The sequence below is a fragment of the Dermacentor silvarum genome, chromosome 6 (genome assembly GCF_013339745.2).
Source record: "Dermacentor silvarum isolate Dsil-2018 chromosome 6, BIME_Dsil_1.4, whole genome shotgun sequence".
In the NCBI taxonomy this organism is placed as follows: domain Eukaryota; kingdom Metazoa; phylum Arthropoda; class Arachnida; order Ixodida; family Ixodidae; genus Dermacentor; species Dermacentor silvarum.
The window spans coordinates 27738853-27758166 of NC_051159.1; the positions used below are offsets into that span (position 1 = coordinate 27738853).

A 19314-nucleotide genomic window follows, 5' to 3' on the forward strand; every position below is an offset into this window, starting at 1 on the left:
TGTGTGATTTTAGTATGGCCACGCGCGGTTCCTCTGTTCACGGCGACTGCACAATCATTTCTTCTTCCGACTCATTTTTGACGTGGTTCTTGTGATGCAAGTTTTTTAGGGACAACAATTTGATAGTCATAGATTTTGCTAGACATTTTTCTGGGTCTCTTACTGTGTAGCATATTTGTGTGTATGCTATCGGTGTGTGCAAAGCGCCTTTCGGACAAAAATATTGCTTGCAATAAATTTTTGCAGTATTCGTGAGTTTTCGATCATTTCCTGCTACTGGAATCTGCAATAAAAAAATTTGCCCAGGGGCATGATTCTTGCAAAAAAATTCAAGCCTCGAAGGGTTAATGGCAAGCATTGAGGTGAGTGTCGATGTCTCCCCATTCACTCCTTTGCAATGGCAGCGCAGCAAACATAGCATATGTGGTTGCGGTAGTATGCTTGCCAGACTGACATCAGCCAAAATTAAGTCCCTCAGTTGAAATTCTGTTAATGTACTCGAGAAGTGTGGAAATGCTTCCTTGTCATGCAGTTGCTAACACATCCTAAACTGTGCTAGAGGTGGGAGCAGGTTGTGTATCGGACAGCTCAGTTGCAAATTCACTGAAGGTGATTTCAGTTTGGCTTAGTCAGAGTTGAGCTGGAGTGTGGGAAGTGTGTGGCTGCAGACCTTTTATTGATGTAGCCCAAGCAATTGCTGATGCACCTGCACGCAGAAGTCTAAGGAAAGCCCCAAGGCAGCCGAGCCAGAGAACGACGAGCCCGACCAAGCGGCCACCCCCGTCGCCCCCTCCACCAGCGCCAGCGAGTGGAAGCCCCCGAGCTGCCAACCAGCCGGCCCCCACCACCGGCCCCGCCTGTCCCCACCCCACCAGAAGAGCCCTCGCCTCCTGAGCCCAAGCTGGTCACCAAGGGCTTCCAGACGATAGTGATCAAGCAGGAGCCCAAAAACAAGCCTGTGATGGCACGCCTGGTCTCTGGCTCGCAGGTATGACACAACTGTATTCCGACACCTCAGTGTGCTTTGTTTATTTGCTGCAAGTACCACTGCGATTGGGAACAGAGAGCAATCGGGGGAGCAGTAGGCCTAGGACTTTTGTGAGTGTAGTAACACTCAGACCCAAGGAAAGCATGCACTGCTCTTTTTTCTTTTAGCAGTAGAATTAATGAGGAAAAGGGACGTAAACATAAAAGGAAAGACAACTCGCCTGTTCCTCTGGTCATGTACATGATGCCTTAGGTTGAAAGGATGTTCCATGCCTGCCACCATGGCCTTGAGTGGCACTGACTAAGACTCCCAGGCCCTGATCTAACACACATGCACAAATACAAATACCCAAGAAAATGAACAAAGGCGGGGAAGGGGGGGGGGGGGCAGTAGCTGCAAGTACACGTACTACAGTTGCATGTAGCTGCGGTCTGCTACATGGCGTAAGTACCGCAGCCGCCGCTGGGTGCCATGACAAGTGCATTGGCTGAGCACACTGCGGCTCAATGAATACAACTGCGTTTGATGCATCATAGGCACCAAAATAGGAAGTAGTGGCATCTGCGGGAACATCCAAAATCAAATTTGAACTGCGCACCACGATGATGTTCAATAGGCAGAGCGTTGTGGGCACGCCCCGCTCCACCGTAGCCTTCGCACTGCAAGGCGTTGAAGAAGGAATGGGAGCACAGCGAATGGGATCATACGTGACCTTTGATTGCCAATAACTCTGCTTCGGCTGAACGCATTGTAGTACTTTTTACGGCAAAGTACAGTATAGACCACTTATAACGTAACCGCTTATAGTGCAGGATCGGATATAGTACGGTCTTTTCAGACTCCCGTTAATTTTCCCATAGCACTCCATGTATATACACATACCGCCTACAGTGCAGCTGCGGGACACGAAATACCGGTTGCAGTGCAGCTGCCTCGAAGTTCGGCAGTCAACTTAGACAGCAAACGCTCCCCTCAAGCCACAAATACCGTACTTACTCGAATCTAACGTACACTTTTAGGGGCGAAGCACCTTAGGGCCAAGCCTTGTCCCACGTCGTCGTCCGTTGTCCGTAGCTCTGGTTTGCATGTATACTGTGTATACCAGAGCATGTACAGTATAAACCACTTATAACGTAACCGCTTACAGTGCAGGACCGGATATAGTACGGTCTTTTCAGACTTCCGTTAATTTTCCCATAGCACTCCATGTATACGCATACCGCCTACAGTGCAGCTGCGTGAGACGAAATACCGGTTATTATGCGGCTTCCGCGAGAAAATCTCGCCGACAAGGGTGGTAGCGAGCACGCTTCTCAACGAGGTGCACCCACCGATGGGAGAGGAGATCAACGAGGGCGATGCGGAGGAGGAGCATGAGACGTGGAGCAGGAGTCCAAGGGCGATAAAATCGTCGCCACGTGCTGTATGTGCGAGTGAAAGCGCGCGGGGGACGCACGCCGCACGCCTTCACGGACAGCGAACGCAGAGCGGAGAGCAAACGCGACTTCAATCTCGTGAAAGGCCGTGGAGATATGGGAGGGGGGAGCATTTGGTGCCACTGTGCTGCGGCACCAAATGTGTATCTTGCAACCGGGCGCAAGGGGAACTGGCGACGCAATCTCCCACGCGAAAGGAGCAAAGCGGGAAGGCAACATGGGAGGGAGGGGGGCGGCTTCTACTCTGCCGACAAATGCGTTCACGCCTGTGTCGGCTGTCGGTGTTGTCGCGCGCACCGTACCTTGAAAGCGATCTCCACACGGATCTGACCTTTGTATGCGCTGTTCTTACGCCGCTGAGTTTCCGTTGAAGCGATAGACAGCACGAACCTTCGTTCGCTGCGGCAGCTGCGTTTCCCCACGCCCGCGTTTTGACAGTGGTTGTCTGCGGTCATCGAGTGTGATCTATTCATATTTACTTGTGCGCGCTGAAACCATGCTTGTTAATTCAGTTAGTAAGCGAATGTATCGAATGATACAGCCGATAAAACTACTATCCTTACTCCGTATAGCTCTCTACTAATTTGCTATCGCAATTGATGCTTCGCCTTTTGGGCGAAACTGCGACATTTTTTAAAATTATTACTTTGTCTGCTTCATGCGAAGATCGTGGGTACTTGGACATTAGCCTTTCTACGTTCGTAAATTTAAACGGATGCAAAACTCCCAGTCGCACGCTTCGATTCCCGGATAAGCGCGGCTGCTTGGTCTACATGTTTTGCATACATGCAGGGCTTGAAAATCATTGTTTTGGTTATAGTGCGGTACCGCTTATAGTGCAGATATTCATGACTCTGGCGACTTACGTTATAAGCGGTCTACACTGTACATGTGTACTGTACACATGCATGTATAGTATATATATATATATATATATATACACACACACACACGGGGGATTCACGGTTACCCGAATGATCCACGGATATGGGGTGATTTTTTTTTTCCGATAACACAGGTCCAAAAATTGTGTGCGCGTTAGAATCAAGTACGATCCTAAATCTGCGTTACCATATAACCGTTGGCATTTCAAAATGGCCGCCTCACACGCACGTTGAGCCTAGCTACTCTCGAGCCTAGCTACCGTAGCTTCCTCCATGTGCTGCAGTACACGTGCTTAGGCAATAGTTACCATCTGTCTTCACGTTCTCTGCGTCTGCTCTATCAGCATGAAGTACCGAGTACATCATGATGCCGCATTTGAAGGGAAAGTTATCATGTGTGCGGAGACGGAAGGAAATCGGGCCGCATCACGGGCTGTCACCTTTTCTTGGGAGTGCGGAGAGTTGCGTGCATGCGCTACTCTCGATGGAGGAGAGACACGACTGGCGGCACAGCAAACGAGGATTTAATATTTACAAGAACGGTAGAAGCACGCGGCACACAACACTAAAACCGTAACTCAAAACTAAAGGCACGCGAAACTAAAATTGATTCAACAAAAGTCTTCACTGGAACTCAAACAGCAAACTCAGATTAACTAGAAACTACTTAAACAAAACTATCTCAGTTTCGGAGCCTCGCTCCGCCTTAAAGTCTCTCGGTCAGTCTTAGCGCGGATTCATCAGAGTCTAGCCACCCTGCCTTCGGCCTAACTGCGTCGCAAACAAAAACATGGGCTCTTACGGACCGCTGACTTGAAGTTCCTTACGTCGGGTCCAAGTCGTATTGCTTTGGGTGTCGATGCTGCCGTAGATGCCGACGACTCGCGTTCTCTTTTGTCGGTGGTGAGCTCGTCAGTGCTCCGTCGGTGGCGAGCTCCTCAGCTCATCATTGATGGCGTTCGGCGTTGCTTAGGCCCACCTGGATAGGCCTAGCGTCGGGATGCGTCGCAACTTCTTCAGGAGTGCCGACGTGTCGTCCCGAGGAGATTCGAACGTGCCGGTCTGCCACAGAAGGGGGATCCTCTCTGGGGTGCCTGGTCCGGCCGTGAGAAGCTGCAGCCCGTCCAGGAGCCTCGCCCGAACTTGCCGAGGTCGACGGCCACACCTTGGACGGCCAGCGTCGCGGACTCAACCAGACCCCCAAGTCTCCCGTTGCCAGAACATAGCTGGAGATGCGACCTTCCTGACCCGGTGCCACGTTGAAACTCAACGGACAGCGCCGTTCATCCCTCGACTATGCCTCGGTTCGTGCGCCTCGCGCGCTCGCGCCGTTCGGAACGCTCCGCCAACTTCTTCGTCCTCTTCTCTCGCCACGGGTGACCTCTTACATGTGACATAGGCCCCCTTTTCAAGAGTTTTTTCCCAAAAAACTGCTTACTCTTGGCCTGCTCTGTTGGGAACTGAACTCTTCTTCTTTCACTTGCGTACTTCTTGTGTACTCGGGGCTCATTACTGATCACCACACTTTCGCGCACATTTCACCTTACACCACACACTGCACTGCACTGGACTGTTCGCAATGTTCACAAGTTCATTGACCCAAACACTTCTACATGAATAAATCTCGTATCCAAACATATTGTACAATACTCCAAATAACTTATACATTTGTGCTACTTCACTGTTTTCTCTCTATGCACATTTCCGAACACTACAATCTTCCGCATGCCATTCCTAAACGGTATTTCTTTCGTATCCTACCGGTTGTACTTGTTCACTTTTTCCTCCTTTTCCTAAGCTCCCATGCTTCTCTACGTATAGCCCGCTTCCTTCTCTTTCCTCCTCTAGCACATCTCTCGTGCATTTTGGAAGCTCTCTGCCTTAACTTTAGCTTCTTTTTCTTTCTCCTCGACCCGCTCATCTTCTCAATTCTCAAGCACATGCGTTTTGTTACGCTGCTTTCTTCTCCATCTCCTTCGAAGCATCTCCCTGCCCTTATGCGTTCTGTGCAGGTTCTTCCTACCCTTACAAGTTGCCTCTTTTCGACAACTCAGGCACCTATCACCTTTCTCATTGCTCTCGGCGGTTGCCTGACATATCATTCCTGATGCTTGTTTCTCCCTGACACAGGTTTCAATTACTAATGCTCCGTCGTCCCGGGGTGGCGCTGCTTTTCCTTCTACTACCTTCTGCTTCTCGTTTAAGCAAACCTTAATCTGTATATCAGCCATCTGCTCATCTTGGTCACTATGCTTCAAGGGCTCCTCACTGGGGCGCTTCTCCACTACGACCTCACAGGTGCTCTCTACTCTGCCTGTGTCTTTTGACATCTCTCCGCTGTCAGGCTGCTCTATTTCGCTAACCCCGTGCCTGCTTTCTATCTTTTTCTCTGCCTCATTCTCTTTTATTTTCGATGCCTGTGCTCTCTCTCGTAGCATCCTTATTCCTCTCTCTAGAGACTGTTTCTGTTCCTCATAAGCTTTCTTAGCTGCGGCATGCTCCACTAATCTCGCCGCCTCTCCTACTCGACACCGGCTTGAAGCGTTAGCCCACTCATTCCTTGCCCAGCCTTGCCCGACCGCTTTTCTCTCAACGTGATGCAAATCCTCATCTAAATCATCTCTACTCTCATCAGACGGAGCCATCGATTTCATGGGGCAAATGTGTTTTGGCCTGGGCGAAGTAGAGTCGGATGACGCCGTACTAGGGACAATCGACCCCTTGCGAGACCTGGCGTTCATCTCCGCCAGTCTAATCTTCAACTCTAAAATTTCTTTTTCACTTTTGCGCTGTTGTTCCTGCTCCACGCGTGCTCGTTCGTGCTTCTCGCGCTCTCGTTGGTGTTCTTTTTCTTTTTCTTGCTGCGTGTATTCAAAAAACGCCATCGTCTCCTCCTTCGACATATTTAAATCCTTCGCTACCGCCGCCAAACGTTCCCATTCCATCTTTACAACTTCCGAGTATCGGTGACTGGGCCGTATCAATCCTGGCAGGCTCGCCAATATTTGTCACCTTTTCTTGGGAGTGCGGAGAGTTGCGTGCATGCGCTACTCTCGATGGAGGAGAGACACGACTGGGCGGCACAGCAAACGAGGATTTAATATTTACAAGAACGGTAGAAGCACGCGGCACACAACACTAAAACCGTAACTCAAAACTAAAGGCACGCGAAACTAAAATTGATTCAACAAAAGTATTCACTGGAACTCAAACAGCAAACTCTGATTAACTAGAAACTACTTAAATAAAACTATCTCAGTTTCGGAGCCTCGCTCCGCCTTAAAGTCTCTCGGTCAGTCTTAGCGTGGATTCATAGTGTCGCCACCCTGCCTTCGGCCTAACTGCGTCGCAAACAAAAACATGGGCTCTTACGGACCGCTGACTTGAAGTTCCTTACGTCGGGTCCAAGTCGTATTGCTTCGGGTGTCGATGCTGCCGTAGATGCCGACGACTCGCGTTCTCTTTTGTCGGTGGTGAGCTCGTCAGTGCTCCGTCGGTGGCGAGCTCCTCAGCTCGTCATTGATGGCGTTCGGCGTTGCTTAGGCCCGCCTGGATAGGCCTAGCGTCGGGATGCGTCGCAACTTCTTCAGGAGTGCCGACGTGTCGTCCCGAGGAGATTCGAACGTGCCGGTCTGCCACAGAAGGGGGATCCTCTCTGGGGTGCCTGGTCCGCCCGTGAGAAGCTGCAGCCCGTCCAGGAGCCTCGCTTGAACTTGCCGAGGTCGACAGCCACACCTTGGACGGCCAGCGTCGCGGACTCAACCAGACCCCCAAGTCTCCCGTCGCCAGAACATAGCTGGAGATGCGACCTTCCTGACCCGGTGCCACGTTGAAACTCAACGGACAGCGCCGTTCATCCCTCGACTATGCCTCGGGGTTCGTGCACCTCGCGCGCTCGCGCCGTTCGGAACGCTCGCCAACTTCTTCGTCCTCTTCTCTCGCCACGGGTGACCTCTTACATGTGACACGGGCGTTCGGAGAATCAGAAACTTGCGTTCGGGACTGGCGCAAACAGAAGGAGAGGATTTTCGCCAGCAAAGCAACGCGGAACGTGACTGGCATGGCTAGGACTAGCGTACACATCTGAGCGGTCGTCACCAAAGGGCTGTCCAAAGAAGGGATCGCCCCCGGTGGTCGAAAGCAGAGGGTCACCGAGGCGAACGTACCTCATGCTGTCAGTGTCGTTCGCGTTGAAGGACATTAAGTCCGTAGCCAGGGGGTCAAGCAGGAACGAGGGCCGTGAAGGGGCCTGCTCTGATGCCATGCCGAAACCGCGTTGGGCGCCAGTTATGTGGAGATGGGTTTGCACAAGGCTTACCCTACGAGCGACGGTCAGGAAAGGGCACGACACTCCTCCACTCCGCAACGCACAAAGACGCTACGGCAGGGTTCATCGACTCTCCGACACGGCGCAGAGAAGGCTCCGGAGTCAGATCGCCAACAAACACGGGTTTATTCACCCAAGATACAGCACAGTGCAACAGTCACGGTGCTTACGGGCCAAGGCTCACCGCAAGACCAATCGAGTACGCGCGCCTGCTGCGCTAGGGCTAACCAGGTAGCGGTCCGCCAAGCGCGAGAACGAGGAGGCGCGAGAACAAAGGTCTCATGTAACCACCTCGTTGCGGGCCTGTGAGCATCTGCCGCGGCGAGGAAGCGCTTAGTGGACGAGAGCTCGGGTGGAGAGGGTGCCCGGGGGCCGCCGCTCGGGAGGCCAATCAGGGCACGTCCCGGTGACGTGTTCTCGTGGGGCAAGTCTAATCCCGGGGGGAAGAAACACAGTTTGCGCGGGAAAGTAGGTTCGGCGTGCTAGCCATGTCCGCCATGTTGCCGTTACGGCGGCGATTCCTGGAGATTGAGCTAGGCGCCACGTGCGAGCTTGGGGATGAGGTGCGGGAAGGCACCTCGATCCCCACAATGCAGATGCACTGAGCAAAAAGCAGAAAGCTATGTGTTGCATCCGCCTTCGTTGAGAGTCTGATCTGACGCAGCGAGCTCGCTTTTAACCCTTTAAGACGCTGTGTACACAATTGTGTACGCCAAGAAAGTGCTGCAACAGCAAAAGCATTGGTAAAAGTAATGCTATTTAAAATGTGTCACATGCATCTTGAAATTATTCTGATTACAATCGTGTTGCAAGTTTGAATAACAGACTCAAATGTTTTAGCAAAACGAGTGGTAAGGTTGTGTGTACTTGCTCGGTGAGAGCATGTCGTTGTATGTAGTGGGTTCACTCCTTTCATGGTTTTAAAGCAAAGCTTTATATGGCTAGGCGAAATCGTATATGGCTAGGCTTAAATAGCCTGTGTACAGAAAACTACCATCATCAGCTTTGGCTCAAGCACCGTCGTCTTCCGCAGCTGGCACGTTGGCACCCCTCGGGTTGCGCTCGTGCTCGTTCTCGGCATGTGCTCGTGCCACTGCTCCCGAGTTCATCGTCGTCATCTTCCTCCATAGCTGGCTACATTGCCACTCATCATTCCAGCGTAGAATTTCACTTCTCTTCTGCTGTCGTAATGGGGAGGCCGCATTTATGGAGGTATATGAGCCATTGCTTAAAGGGGTATGAACCATTCATTGTCTTACGTAATGGACAGATTTAATTTTGAAGCAATTTAATTTTGAAGAATCGCAAGCAGCAATGGCAGGTGAATGCTGGTAACCATGCCGCCAAGCAAAGTCAGGACATCGAATGCAAGCAACAACGGCGGACTGCAGGCATACCGTCAGTGACATCGTTCTCTCCGTCGCAGCCAAACATGTGTGTAACCTCATAATTGAGAAGTACTTTAATGAATCCTCGGGATTAACCCAGTGATAAACACCGGGACCGCACATTTCAGCTTCGCTGGTTAACCATCTTCACGGAGTGGAAAGGCAAACGAATGTTTTTTCATAGTGTGTTGCACCAGGCATAATTTTCATATACCTGGATAGGTGCTTTTCAAGCCTGCTAGACATGAAATAGTTGATGTTCTCATATGCCAAACTGCTTCGTTTGAAGAACTAGTCGACGTTTCTTATCCATTCGTAGCCACAAAGCAGCAAGTGCCAGGGCTCATTTCGCAATGCCATTATCACGCGGCGATAGCCCCAGCGCGCACAACTTGGGCAACATGCCCGGAAGGGAACACAGGGGCTGCAGTGGCGCTGCCGCTTTCGGGAGCACTGGCGCCGCCATAGGAGGCCTATAGAAGATTGCCATCAAGCACACAGTCTGGCCCACTATTAGACTAAGAACCCCATTGGTATTTAGGACAGCTTCGCTATTTCTTCAGCTTCAGAGGGAGAAAAACACTTAATTCTATTTTACAGTAGTAGTAGTAGTAGTAGTAGTAGTAGTAGTAGTAGTAGTAATAGTAATAGTAATAGTAGTAGTAGTAGTAGTAGTAGTAGTAGTAGTAGTAGTAGTAGTAACCTTGTTTAGAAAGAAAATTGTGTGACAGAAATTCTATTGATAAAAATATTTTCCACAACTTCGTATACAAACTGAGGTGGTATCGGTGCTGTCATACTACAGTGTAGACCGCTTATAACGTAAGTCGCCGTAGTCGTGAATATCTGCACTATAAGCGGTACCGCACTATAACTTAAACAACAATTTTTAAGCCCTGCACGTATGCAAAACATGTAGACTAAGCAGCCACGCGTATCGGAGAATCGAAGCGTGCAACTGGGAGTTTTGCATCCGTTTAAATTTATGAACATTGAAAGGTTAATGTCCAAGTACCCACGATCTTCGCATGAAGCAGACAAAGTAATAATTTTTAAAATAAATGTCTCAGTTTTGCCCGAAAGGCGAAACTGTCAAAATGCGGGTGTGGGGAAACGTGGTCGCCGCAGCGAGCGAAGGTTCGTGCGGTCTGTCGCTTCAACGGAAACTGAGTGGCGTAAGCACAGCGCATACAAAGGTCAGATTCGTGTGGAGATCGCTTTCAAGGTACGGTGCGTGCAACAACACCAACAGCCAACACAGGCACGAACGCATTTGTTGGCAGAGTAGAAGCCGCCCCCCCTCCTTCCCTCCCGTGCTGCCTTCTCGCTTTGCTCCTTTCGCGTGGGAGATTGCGTCGCCAGTTCCCCTTGCGCCCAGTTGCAAGATACGCATTTGGTGCCGCAGCACAGCGTTGCCCCCTCTCCCTCCCTCCCATGCCCCCACGGCCTCTCGCACGACGGAAGTCGCGTTTGCTCTCCGCCGTCCGTTCGCTCTCCGTGACAGCGCACGTCCCCCGCGTGCTTTCGCTCGCACATACGGTGCGCGGCGACCATTTTATCGCCCTTGGACTCATGCTCCACGTCTCGTGCTCCTCCTCCGCATCGCTCTCGTTAAGAAGCGTGCTCGCTACCGTCCTTGTCAGCGAGATATTCCCGCGGAAGCTGCATTATAACCGGTATTTCGTCTCACACAGCTGCACTGTGAGCAGTACGCGTATACATGGAGTGCTATGGGAAAATTAACGGGAGTCTGAGACCGTACTATATCCGGTCCTGCACTATAAGCGGTTACGTTATAAGTGGTCTATACTGTAATTTGGTGTTCCCTTTAATAGGAGTAGAGAGTACTATGCATCACAATTCATAAGTACCTAAGTAACTGATAGCTATCAAGATTCTTGTTAAGTAATGTGATTAGCCTCCTGAGCATGTGCAGCACTGTCTTTTTGCACAAAATTTGAAAGTATAAAACTTTGTGTTACATTTTGGGATATTAGATTCGATATTCGGCATCTTTTTTTTTTTTTTTTCTTGATTCGATTCAAAATCTACTATTCGGTATTTGCACACCCCTATTGTTTACAGTACTGAAAGCATGATGACCGTGACATGTGTTGCATTCTCCAGATATGGGAACAGTGTGATGCAGGGACAGGGTTCTTTGATTGGTCAAAATGAATTTAACCCCAACTACTTGCCTTTTCTCCATTTCCACAATTTCTTGAGCTTGGAGGCGGAATCAGTTTGGTTTTATTGAAGCTACTGTGTGCATTACTTCTGCACTCTTCCTGAGAAACATCCACATGGCATGGAAGACTCATTGCTGCACCATTTGCAGGCTTGTGGTGCTAAGCGCATTTCACTTGTGGAAGTAGTGTGGGAATGGACTTCAAATTCTGCAAGCTGAGAACCACTTGTCAGTCATATAGTAAGCTCTGCCTGGTCGATTCTCGTTGTTAAAGAAAGAGGATCGGCCACTTGTAACAGATACTGAGGCGCGTTACTGCGACGTTGCTGCACCAGCATGCCTGTTACTGTACAGGCATGCTTGTGTTCGCATAGTGCAGTTTCTGTACAAGCTTGGTTTGCTTCTCCACTGCGTTTGTTTCTACCTTGTGCAGAATAAAAATGCTTGACAAGTGTTTCGAAGCATGTGAGGCATGTTGCAACTGGGTGTTGCAAGATCTTGGGATAAGCTTTGTGACCGGTACAGTGAAATCTTGATATAACCAACTTCAGGGAACAGTGGCAAATTGTTCATTATTCTGAAAGGTCATTATAGTGAAAACCCGAAAATGAACCATTCCGCCCATCAGCCCACCAGTTCATCAGTTGTCACCGTATGAGCTGTCCCCAAAATGTAGCTGTTGGCTTTCGGCCTGCGCTGTTGCTATTTTCCATAGATTCCACCGCCACGCACCACCGAAGTAAGAGTGGCACGCATCGAAGAGATGCTGACGCCGAGAAAACCACCAACAAAGTGGAAGCTCCATGTCGCCACCAAAGTGTAATGCTTCTTTTTGTTTGTTTTTCGCATTCCTTGTTGTGGATACCATAACTGTCTTGCTCGAGGGGGACCTCGGAACTATTCCTAAATGCAAGCGCATGTAACCGACACCGTCCGGAAGGTGTGAACGTCTTGCATCCTCAAGATGCAGGCACATAGGTTACATTTCTCCACGCATGTACCTGGTATTTGCCGCAGAAAGAAGCGCAAAGGAAAGAAGAGGCCTGGCGCAGAAGGAAGGGCGAAAGAAGGAAGAGACGCATGTACGTTACTTGGCAACACTTGACTTGGTGGAGCGTGCATTTGCAAAACCTGATGCATCGTCGCCTCTGCAATAGAAGAAAAAAAGTCCCCTCCTGCCCTCCCACGTTTTTCTCCTCCGGCGCCGTCTCAGGTTTTCCGAACCCATCCGCTGTGGCATCTATGCTTTCTGCACCTTGTCGTCTACTAGCCTACTGTTCCAGTTGCTGTGAGGGATACACAGAAATCTAAGGGATCCCCAGATTTCGGAATATTAATTCAGAGTGCCAAGGTGTTGTTAGCATGACACAGAAACTGAACAACAATCTTTATTGTGAAAAGTTCAGTATTCAGAAGCTTGTAGTACTTCAATATCTTTACATTGAAACTATGAGCAGTCAGCAGCGCATTCTGAAAAACTCAATAATCTGAAAAGCTTCTTAATGTGGTAGTGATAATAATGAAGGTTCACAGTATATTGAAGACTATTCTGCAATGCAAGTGGCATGCTTCAATTGATTCCAAAAAAGAAATAAGCATTTGTGAATCCAACACTTTTTTTGCATTACGAGGCTGTTCTTTGTACCTGGTGCCTAGAGCAGTAGCCGTATCGTTGATTACAATGTGCAGAGCAGTGTGTAAAAAAAAATTTCACGTGTTTATGTATTATCGTAGGTTCGTCAATCGAGAGTGTCAACCGTCAAGATAAAAAACAACATGGCAAACCATAAATATTGGAAGCCTCAAGCTCACATGGTAGCCACCAAGGTAGCCAACAATACAGTTAGGAGAGCATGTTCTTTAAAACCCAAAACCTTGGTTTATTAAAAGTTTCACTTAATGCATTTTCAATTGCAAGTATTACATAATTCAGGCTCGACACCTCAGCAGGCAACCTGAGGTTGACTCTACGTGGCATTTTAAGTGATTCAGTGATTTGTGCTTTTTTATTGTGGCATTCGTTGGGTGATGCCATGGATAAACACCTCAGTGGAGATAGAGGAAGGTTCTGTGGCACTCTGGAAAAATTGGTCCCCATGGTCAGAACCCCTGATCATACGTGCAGCACCAGTGTCACATTGCCATGAAAATGTTGCACCTCGCAATATCTGTTCAACTTGACAACAATGTTTAGGTCATGTTCCCTTTATTCAGTTTGGAGATTTTTGCCAGCACGTAAGCCTTTATTATTCCACTCGGTAAACAGACATTCGAGATTAAGGCACCTCCTATGGAGACATCAGTCTCTTCTTCTTTTATATTTATTTTTATTATTTTTCAAACCAGATGCCCCTGCCACATATGACAGCAGGAACACTGCGCTTGCACACTTTTGCATTGCACAAGTAGCTTTGAGAGAGAAAGAATCTTCCAAATTTTGCAGGAAACTGAGAACAATATGGTAATAGTATAGCGTAATGAATTTCACTTTTTTAACAGTGAAGTTACAGTTAGGTGCAATTGAAAATTGGAGCACGCAGGACGTCTTAGTGCGCTGAAATTAATTTGGACACCTAAATTAAGTTTACCTGCTGTATTGAGATTCGTCAATTAAGCGTTGGTGTGTGTGTGCAGCTGTTTCTTGCAGAAATGGGAATGTGCAGTGCTGCTGTGCACTCACACTGTTGTCATGTGACCTTTGTAGCAGGTGGTGTGCAACCTGGTGGGGGGCAGCCCCCGGCCGGCCCTGCGTATCCAGGGGGCACCGTTCCTGCCCGCTCCCCGCCTCATCACGGTCGCCCAGCAGGGACCCCCAGCCACGGCCACGCCCATGCTGCTGGCCACACAGCCCACCGTTGTCCTCGGTCAGTAACCAACCCCCGCTGCTGGGACCTCGCTTCGAGCAACACCTAGTGACAACCACGCTGAATAAGCTTAATGAGAACAAGGCTAACTGTATATTATTTGCGGCAGAATGCGTACATGTGCATTAAAGTGTGAGGAGGCTGCTACGAGGGACTGGTCGCTGTTATACAGGAGCACTGTAGAGAGCAACAAACCTGGTGAAGTCTTTCTTTTGAGAAGCCTGTCTGCGCTTCCTTTGCAGCATCCTGCTTCCTTTTGCAGAAAGGTTGAAAATTGAGCTGATTGGTACATTTGGAGAATTACAGTGCAAAATGGCTGGACCAGAATAAACAACACAGGGCACAGACTGACCATTTGCAAGTCACTTATAAGCGTTAGTCTGCGCCCTGTGTCAGGTGGATGACAATTTTTCCTTTATGTGCTTCCAGTTGCCAATTAATTCGGCCTTGCTCTGCAGTTGCCTCCTAGTTAGCTCCAATGCAGTCAACAACCATTTATTGTGACACCGATAATTCGGACATGCTTGATTATTCGGACAGCCCCGCAGCACTGCCATTAGCCCCATAGGCTTAATGTATAAGGACAACCGAAATTTTGAACAGCTTACAGTGTGTCATGCGATAATTTGGACGCCGACTGCACGACCGTGTGCTACTTTAGCCACAGAGTCAAAATAAGATAGCTATATTTTCGTTTTGACCGGCATGGTCATTAGCCATGTCGCCGACACTTCGCGAAACCAAAACTAAGGAAGCCTAGTCAATTTAGTAGTTGTCGATGAAAATTTAGTGCATGTATTCACTGTACTTTCGTCTATCTGTAGCGACAGCATGACAATGGACCTTTCCAGAAATGCGCGTGCATCATCAGCAGAGGCCACAACGCAGTATGGGAAGTCGGAGGAAGAAAGAAAGAAAGGCAGGGAGGTTAACCAGAATAACGTCCTGTTGGCTACCCTACACAGGGGGAATGGAAAAGGAGAACACAAAGATGACAGGGAGAGAGAGGAGGGAAGGAGGAGGGAAGTTGGAGACTCACCTGTTCGCATTGCCTACAGCGTGTGAACCGCACACGGCACGGCGCTCCCTTCTCCCATCATGTCTTGTAAATAACCACCAGCAATGCAGCCGCCGCTGATGGTTCACACACATTTCTAGAGAAGTCCATGAGCAAGAAACGAGCCGCAGTTTTGCAACGACACCTTCTGCTCGATTCTATGCCACTCTTATCATCCACTGTTCATGGCCAGCTGATCCTGTTGTTAACGCATGCGGAGCGTCACTCTGACCACTGGCAAAGCATGAAAAGGAATAGCATAAAAGGCATTGCAAGAAAATCGCAGCCGTGGAATCTCTAGGCCAAGGGCAAGTGTATTAACACAGCAACACGCATTGACAGCTGTAGTCATGAACTATCACTTTCGAAATGTACTTTCATTTTCGCTATATTTTTTGTAACTGGCACCGTATGTGTCGACGGGCAGCAGCATTTCCGCACAGTGATAAGAGCATGTGTAGCACTGTGCCAAGAACTACGTGTCCCTTGCAGAGGGCAATGCATCTTGTGTCACGCAAAATACAGCGTCTTTGGTGTTGTTCCAAGAATGCCATCACTCATAGTCACGCGAAATTGAAGGTATCTTCAAAAGTGACAATTTGAGAAGATGGCATACCTTTTTTTGGCCGCTTGTGAAATAAACTCACTTATTTTTTGGCAATTCCGCTATTTCGGACTTTCAATTATTCGGACATTCAGTGGTCCCTGTTGAGTTGAAATATGTTAAAGGCTTGTGACATAGAGCCGCTAGAAGTAAGAAGGCAGAAGTGTCAACTGAAATTGTTTTCTCAGATATATTGCAAGGAAAGATTAAGATAAACAAAGACATATATAAAGCAGCAGCTTCAAAAACGATACTTGCGAACAGCCCGTGCTGTCCTAGTGCAACCAGTGCGAACCCGTACTGCTTTGTTTAGTTTTTCTTTCTTTCCTCAGACTTTAAATCTATGGAATAGCTTACCGGATCATCTTGTGCAGAAAAAAAAAATCGCCAACTATTACGATACTCTCTAATGCAAATTTTGAGCGCAGCTGTGTAGGTGTTTGAATTCGTAATACAGTCGAACCCACTTATAACGATACGGTTTGAACAATATATCGGTTATAACAATGAGAAGCTGCTTCACCGTCGACTTTTGTATGTTTACTATGGTGAAATAAGTCACTTACTAAAATGCCCCCAGGCCGCATTATCGGTTGCAACGATGAAGTCTAGCCACTGGGTGTCCGTGCCGAAAGGTAATGAAATGCGAAATCCTTGAAAAGAAAAAAAGAAATTCTACCCGCCGCATGCTGCTGTGCTGTTTTCCAGCCTTCTCCGCATCGCCAGCCTAGCACGCCTCTCTCCCATTGCCCCTCCACCCCTCCGAAAACGAATGGGCTGCGCCCATAGCTCTAGGCCACACCACCCTCCGAAACACGAATGGACCGCGCCAACTGCGCTGGTAGATATTGCCATAGCGCTGCGTACTGCTCCGAGATTGCGCGCTGGCCAGCTGGCCCTCATTCTGCGCAGTTCCGCCAATGGGTTAAGGCCCCCCCCCCCCTGCTCGGGCTCATCTTTCCTGGTTGCGTCGAAGTCGTTCCTGGCCTCATGGTTTCTAGGCTTCGTTCGACTCGCCAACGAAACGCAAGACGGCTGATCCGCCCGCTGACCATCAGCAATGCACGATGTTGCCGTTGAAAAAAAAGTGCGCTGCTACAGATTTGGAAATAAAAGTGCTTCTAATCGATGAGGCGATCGTCGCGAACCTACTTGCATCGGATAGCGACGACGACAGCAATGATACGATAGGGAAGGCTGCCTCAACGTTGTCCTCGCAGGGGGCCCTGCAGATTATTCAGACCCCCCGGGGCTTTGTTTTTGCGAGGGACATTCCACTGCACTACGTGGAGCACCGGGATGCCTTGGAGAAGGCTGTCGGCAAGCTTCCCGTAAAGCAAGCAAAGCTGACAGCGATCTGACAGCAAGCAAAGCTGTGGTGATCTGGCCCCAGCCTTTTTTCTGGATTTCTCAAGCTGAGGGGCTGCCGCGGCAACCTTCTCGCATTTTCTTTAAAGGTCCCTTTTGAGGCCACCAAAGTGATACCTTGGCAGAGCTCGCATGTCACTTGCTGCCAGTGACCCCGCTTTGCAGCTGTTATAGCAGTGCCATTCTTGGAACGCCGACAGCTGCAGCTTGTTACACGCAATCGGAGTGTGGGGGAAGCAGAGTTGAACAGTTAAACGGTGAAGGAAGGTAGTGGGGAAGGGGCACTGGCCTCCCCGCCATTATAGTATTCTAAAAACAGCTATGCCTTCTCTTTATTTCGATTTTTTTTTTCATGCAACCTGGTTAAAATCCATTATCGGTTATAACAATGAAATTTTCGTGGCACTTGAATATTGTTATAAGTGGGTTCAACTGTATATTCTGGCAAAGAATTTGATTCTGAACGACAGGGTCCTCTCGGCAACGGCACTGAGCCTCTGCTCGGGCAGCTCGTTTAGCAACAGCAGCAGATCAAGCATTTTCACTGGTTGCGTCGCTCATTGTTCAGAAAGAAAGCGTGAACACGAGACCACATGTCTTGCGCGGAGAGCATTCTCTAGCGGCAGTGGCGCAGGCGAAGTAGCGCATGCGCAGAGGGTCCGAAGCCCAAGCCAGTGCTTTGTTTTTATATATCGTATCGGTGGATGTGCTTGCTGCATGCCTGGTCGCCGCCGTGAAGCACGTATCATACGTCCCACCCTTTTTTTCCTCACCTTTTCGCCATACTCTCCTCCGCTTTCCTCCTCGTGCTCTCTTCACTATCGCTGTCTTTCATCCCCTGCTGCGCTCTGCGTTCGCTCTTTCATCCTTCGCTATGCTCATTCACTCGGTTATGCCGATGCTTAACACAGCAACGGGCGCCTAAGAGCTGCACTCTAAGATGATGCACGTGATTTTGAACTCTGCCTAGATAAGTATTTCAATAAATCTGCTTTTGCTTGTTAGTTGACCATCGTTAAACTTGTGTGCATTTATATAAATTCCATTCATTCTACCCTCCCTGTAACGACTCTCAACAGAGAGTTAACAGTATGACTAAATAAATAGATAAATAAATAGTCGGGCAACGAGGTCACTGATGGTTTGCGGCAGGTATCCACGAAATCAAGTCAGGTCCAAAGTCGGGCAGAGCCAAAGAGAAAGCATTTTCTTATGGGACGCTTTTTAGGGGCGAAGCACCTTAGGGCCGAGCCTTGTCCCTCGTAGTCCGTAGCTCTGGTTGGAATGGAGACCGCTATGTATGTATGTATGTATGTATGTATGTATGTATGTATGTATGTATGTATGTATGTATGTATGTATGTATATGCATATATATATATATATACATGTATGTATAGTACATGTACGCCAAGCTCCGGCTTCCGGAAGCCGGAACCAGGAGCCGGCTTCCGTTTCCGGTTCCGCTTCCGTTTCCACTTCCGGTTCCGGAAGCCAGCTTCCTGCTTCCGGAGAACGCTTCCAGCGTTTTTCTCTCTCGTCCGTAGCTAGGGGCGTGGCGGTGCACAAGGGCGTTCGTTCCCGACGCGCGCTCTCTTTCTCTCTCGTCCATAGCTAGGGGCGCTGCGGTGCACAAGGGTGTTCGTTCCCGACGCGTGCTCTCTTTCTCTCTCGTCCGTAGCTGTGGTTTACCCGAATGATCCCTCAGTGCTTCGCCCACTCATCATCATTCACTTCGTGGATATGCGGTGGTTTTTTTTTTGCAAGGGGACTGTCCTTCTCGCAGAGAGATGGATACCTATCCCGTGTGTCTGGGGAAAGGGGAGGGGGTGTAGTGTACCTTTCCCATGGTCAACATGGTATGCAGGAGGAAATGCTCCCCACAAGATAAACTACAGCTTTTATCTTATTTGTGATTGCCAGAATCAGAGGCATGCTACATTATTTTGTAATGAAATCTGGCGTACATTAAATTAGGGTGCAGATCTTTTTGTACTATGAATCCATAAAAGCTGGGTGCACATTTGATTCGGGGGCACATTAGAATCGGGAAAATACTGCCAAATGAAGCAGGTGATATCTTCATGCATTTTTTATGTCTCTTTCAATTCAGCCCACCAGATAGATCAATGTTTATTTATATATTTATTTGGGTTACCCTCAGGCTTACATGTGCTGTAAGCATTTTGCAGCATGTAATTTGTTGGTCT

The 19314-nt window shown here is 48.9% G+C and overlaps 1 protein-coding gene across 1 annotated transcript in view; it reads left to right on the plus strand.

Annotated features, from left to right (window-relative positions):
- The window catches only part of LOC119455342 (nuclear factor related to kappa-B-binding protein-like), a 199004-nt gene that overhangs the window by 170164 nt on the left and 9526 nt on the right, over positions 1 to 19314 (plus strand). The window contains 3 exon segments of the mRNA XM_049668974.1: positions 717 to 908; positions 911 to 988; positions 13916 to 14075. Coding sequence (XP_049524931.1) covers positions 717 to 908; positions 911 to 988; positions 13916 to 14075 — 430 coding nt within the window.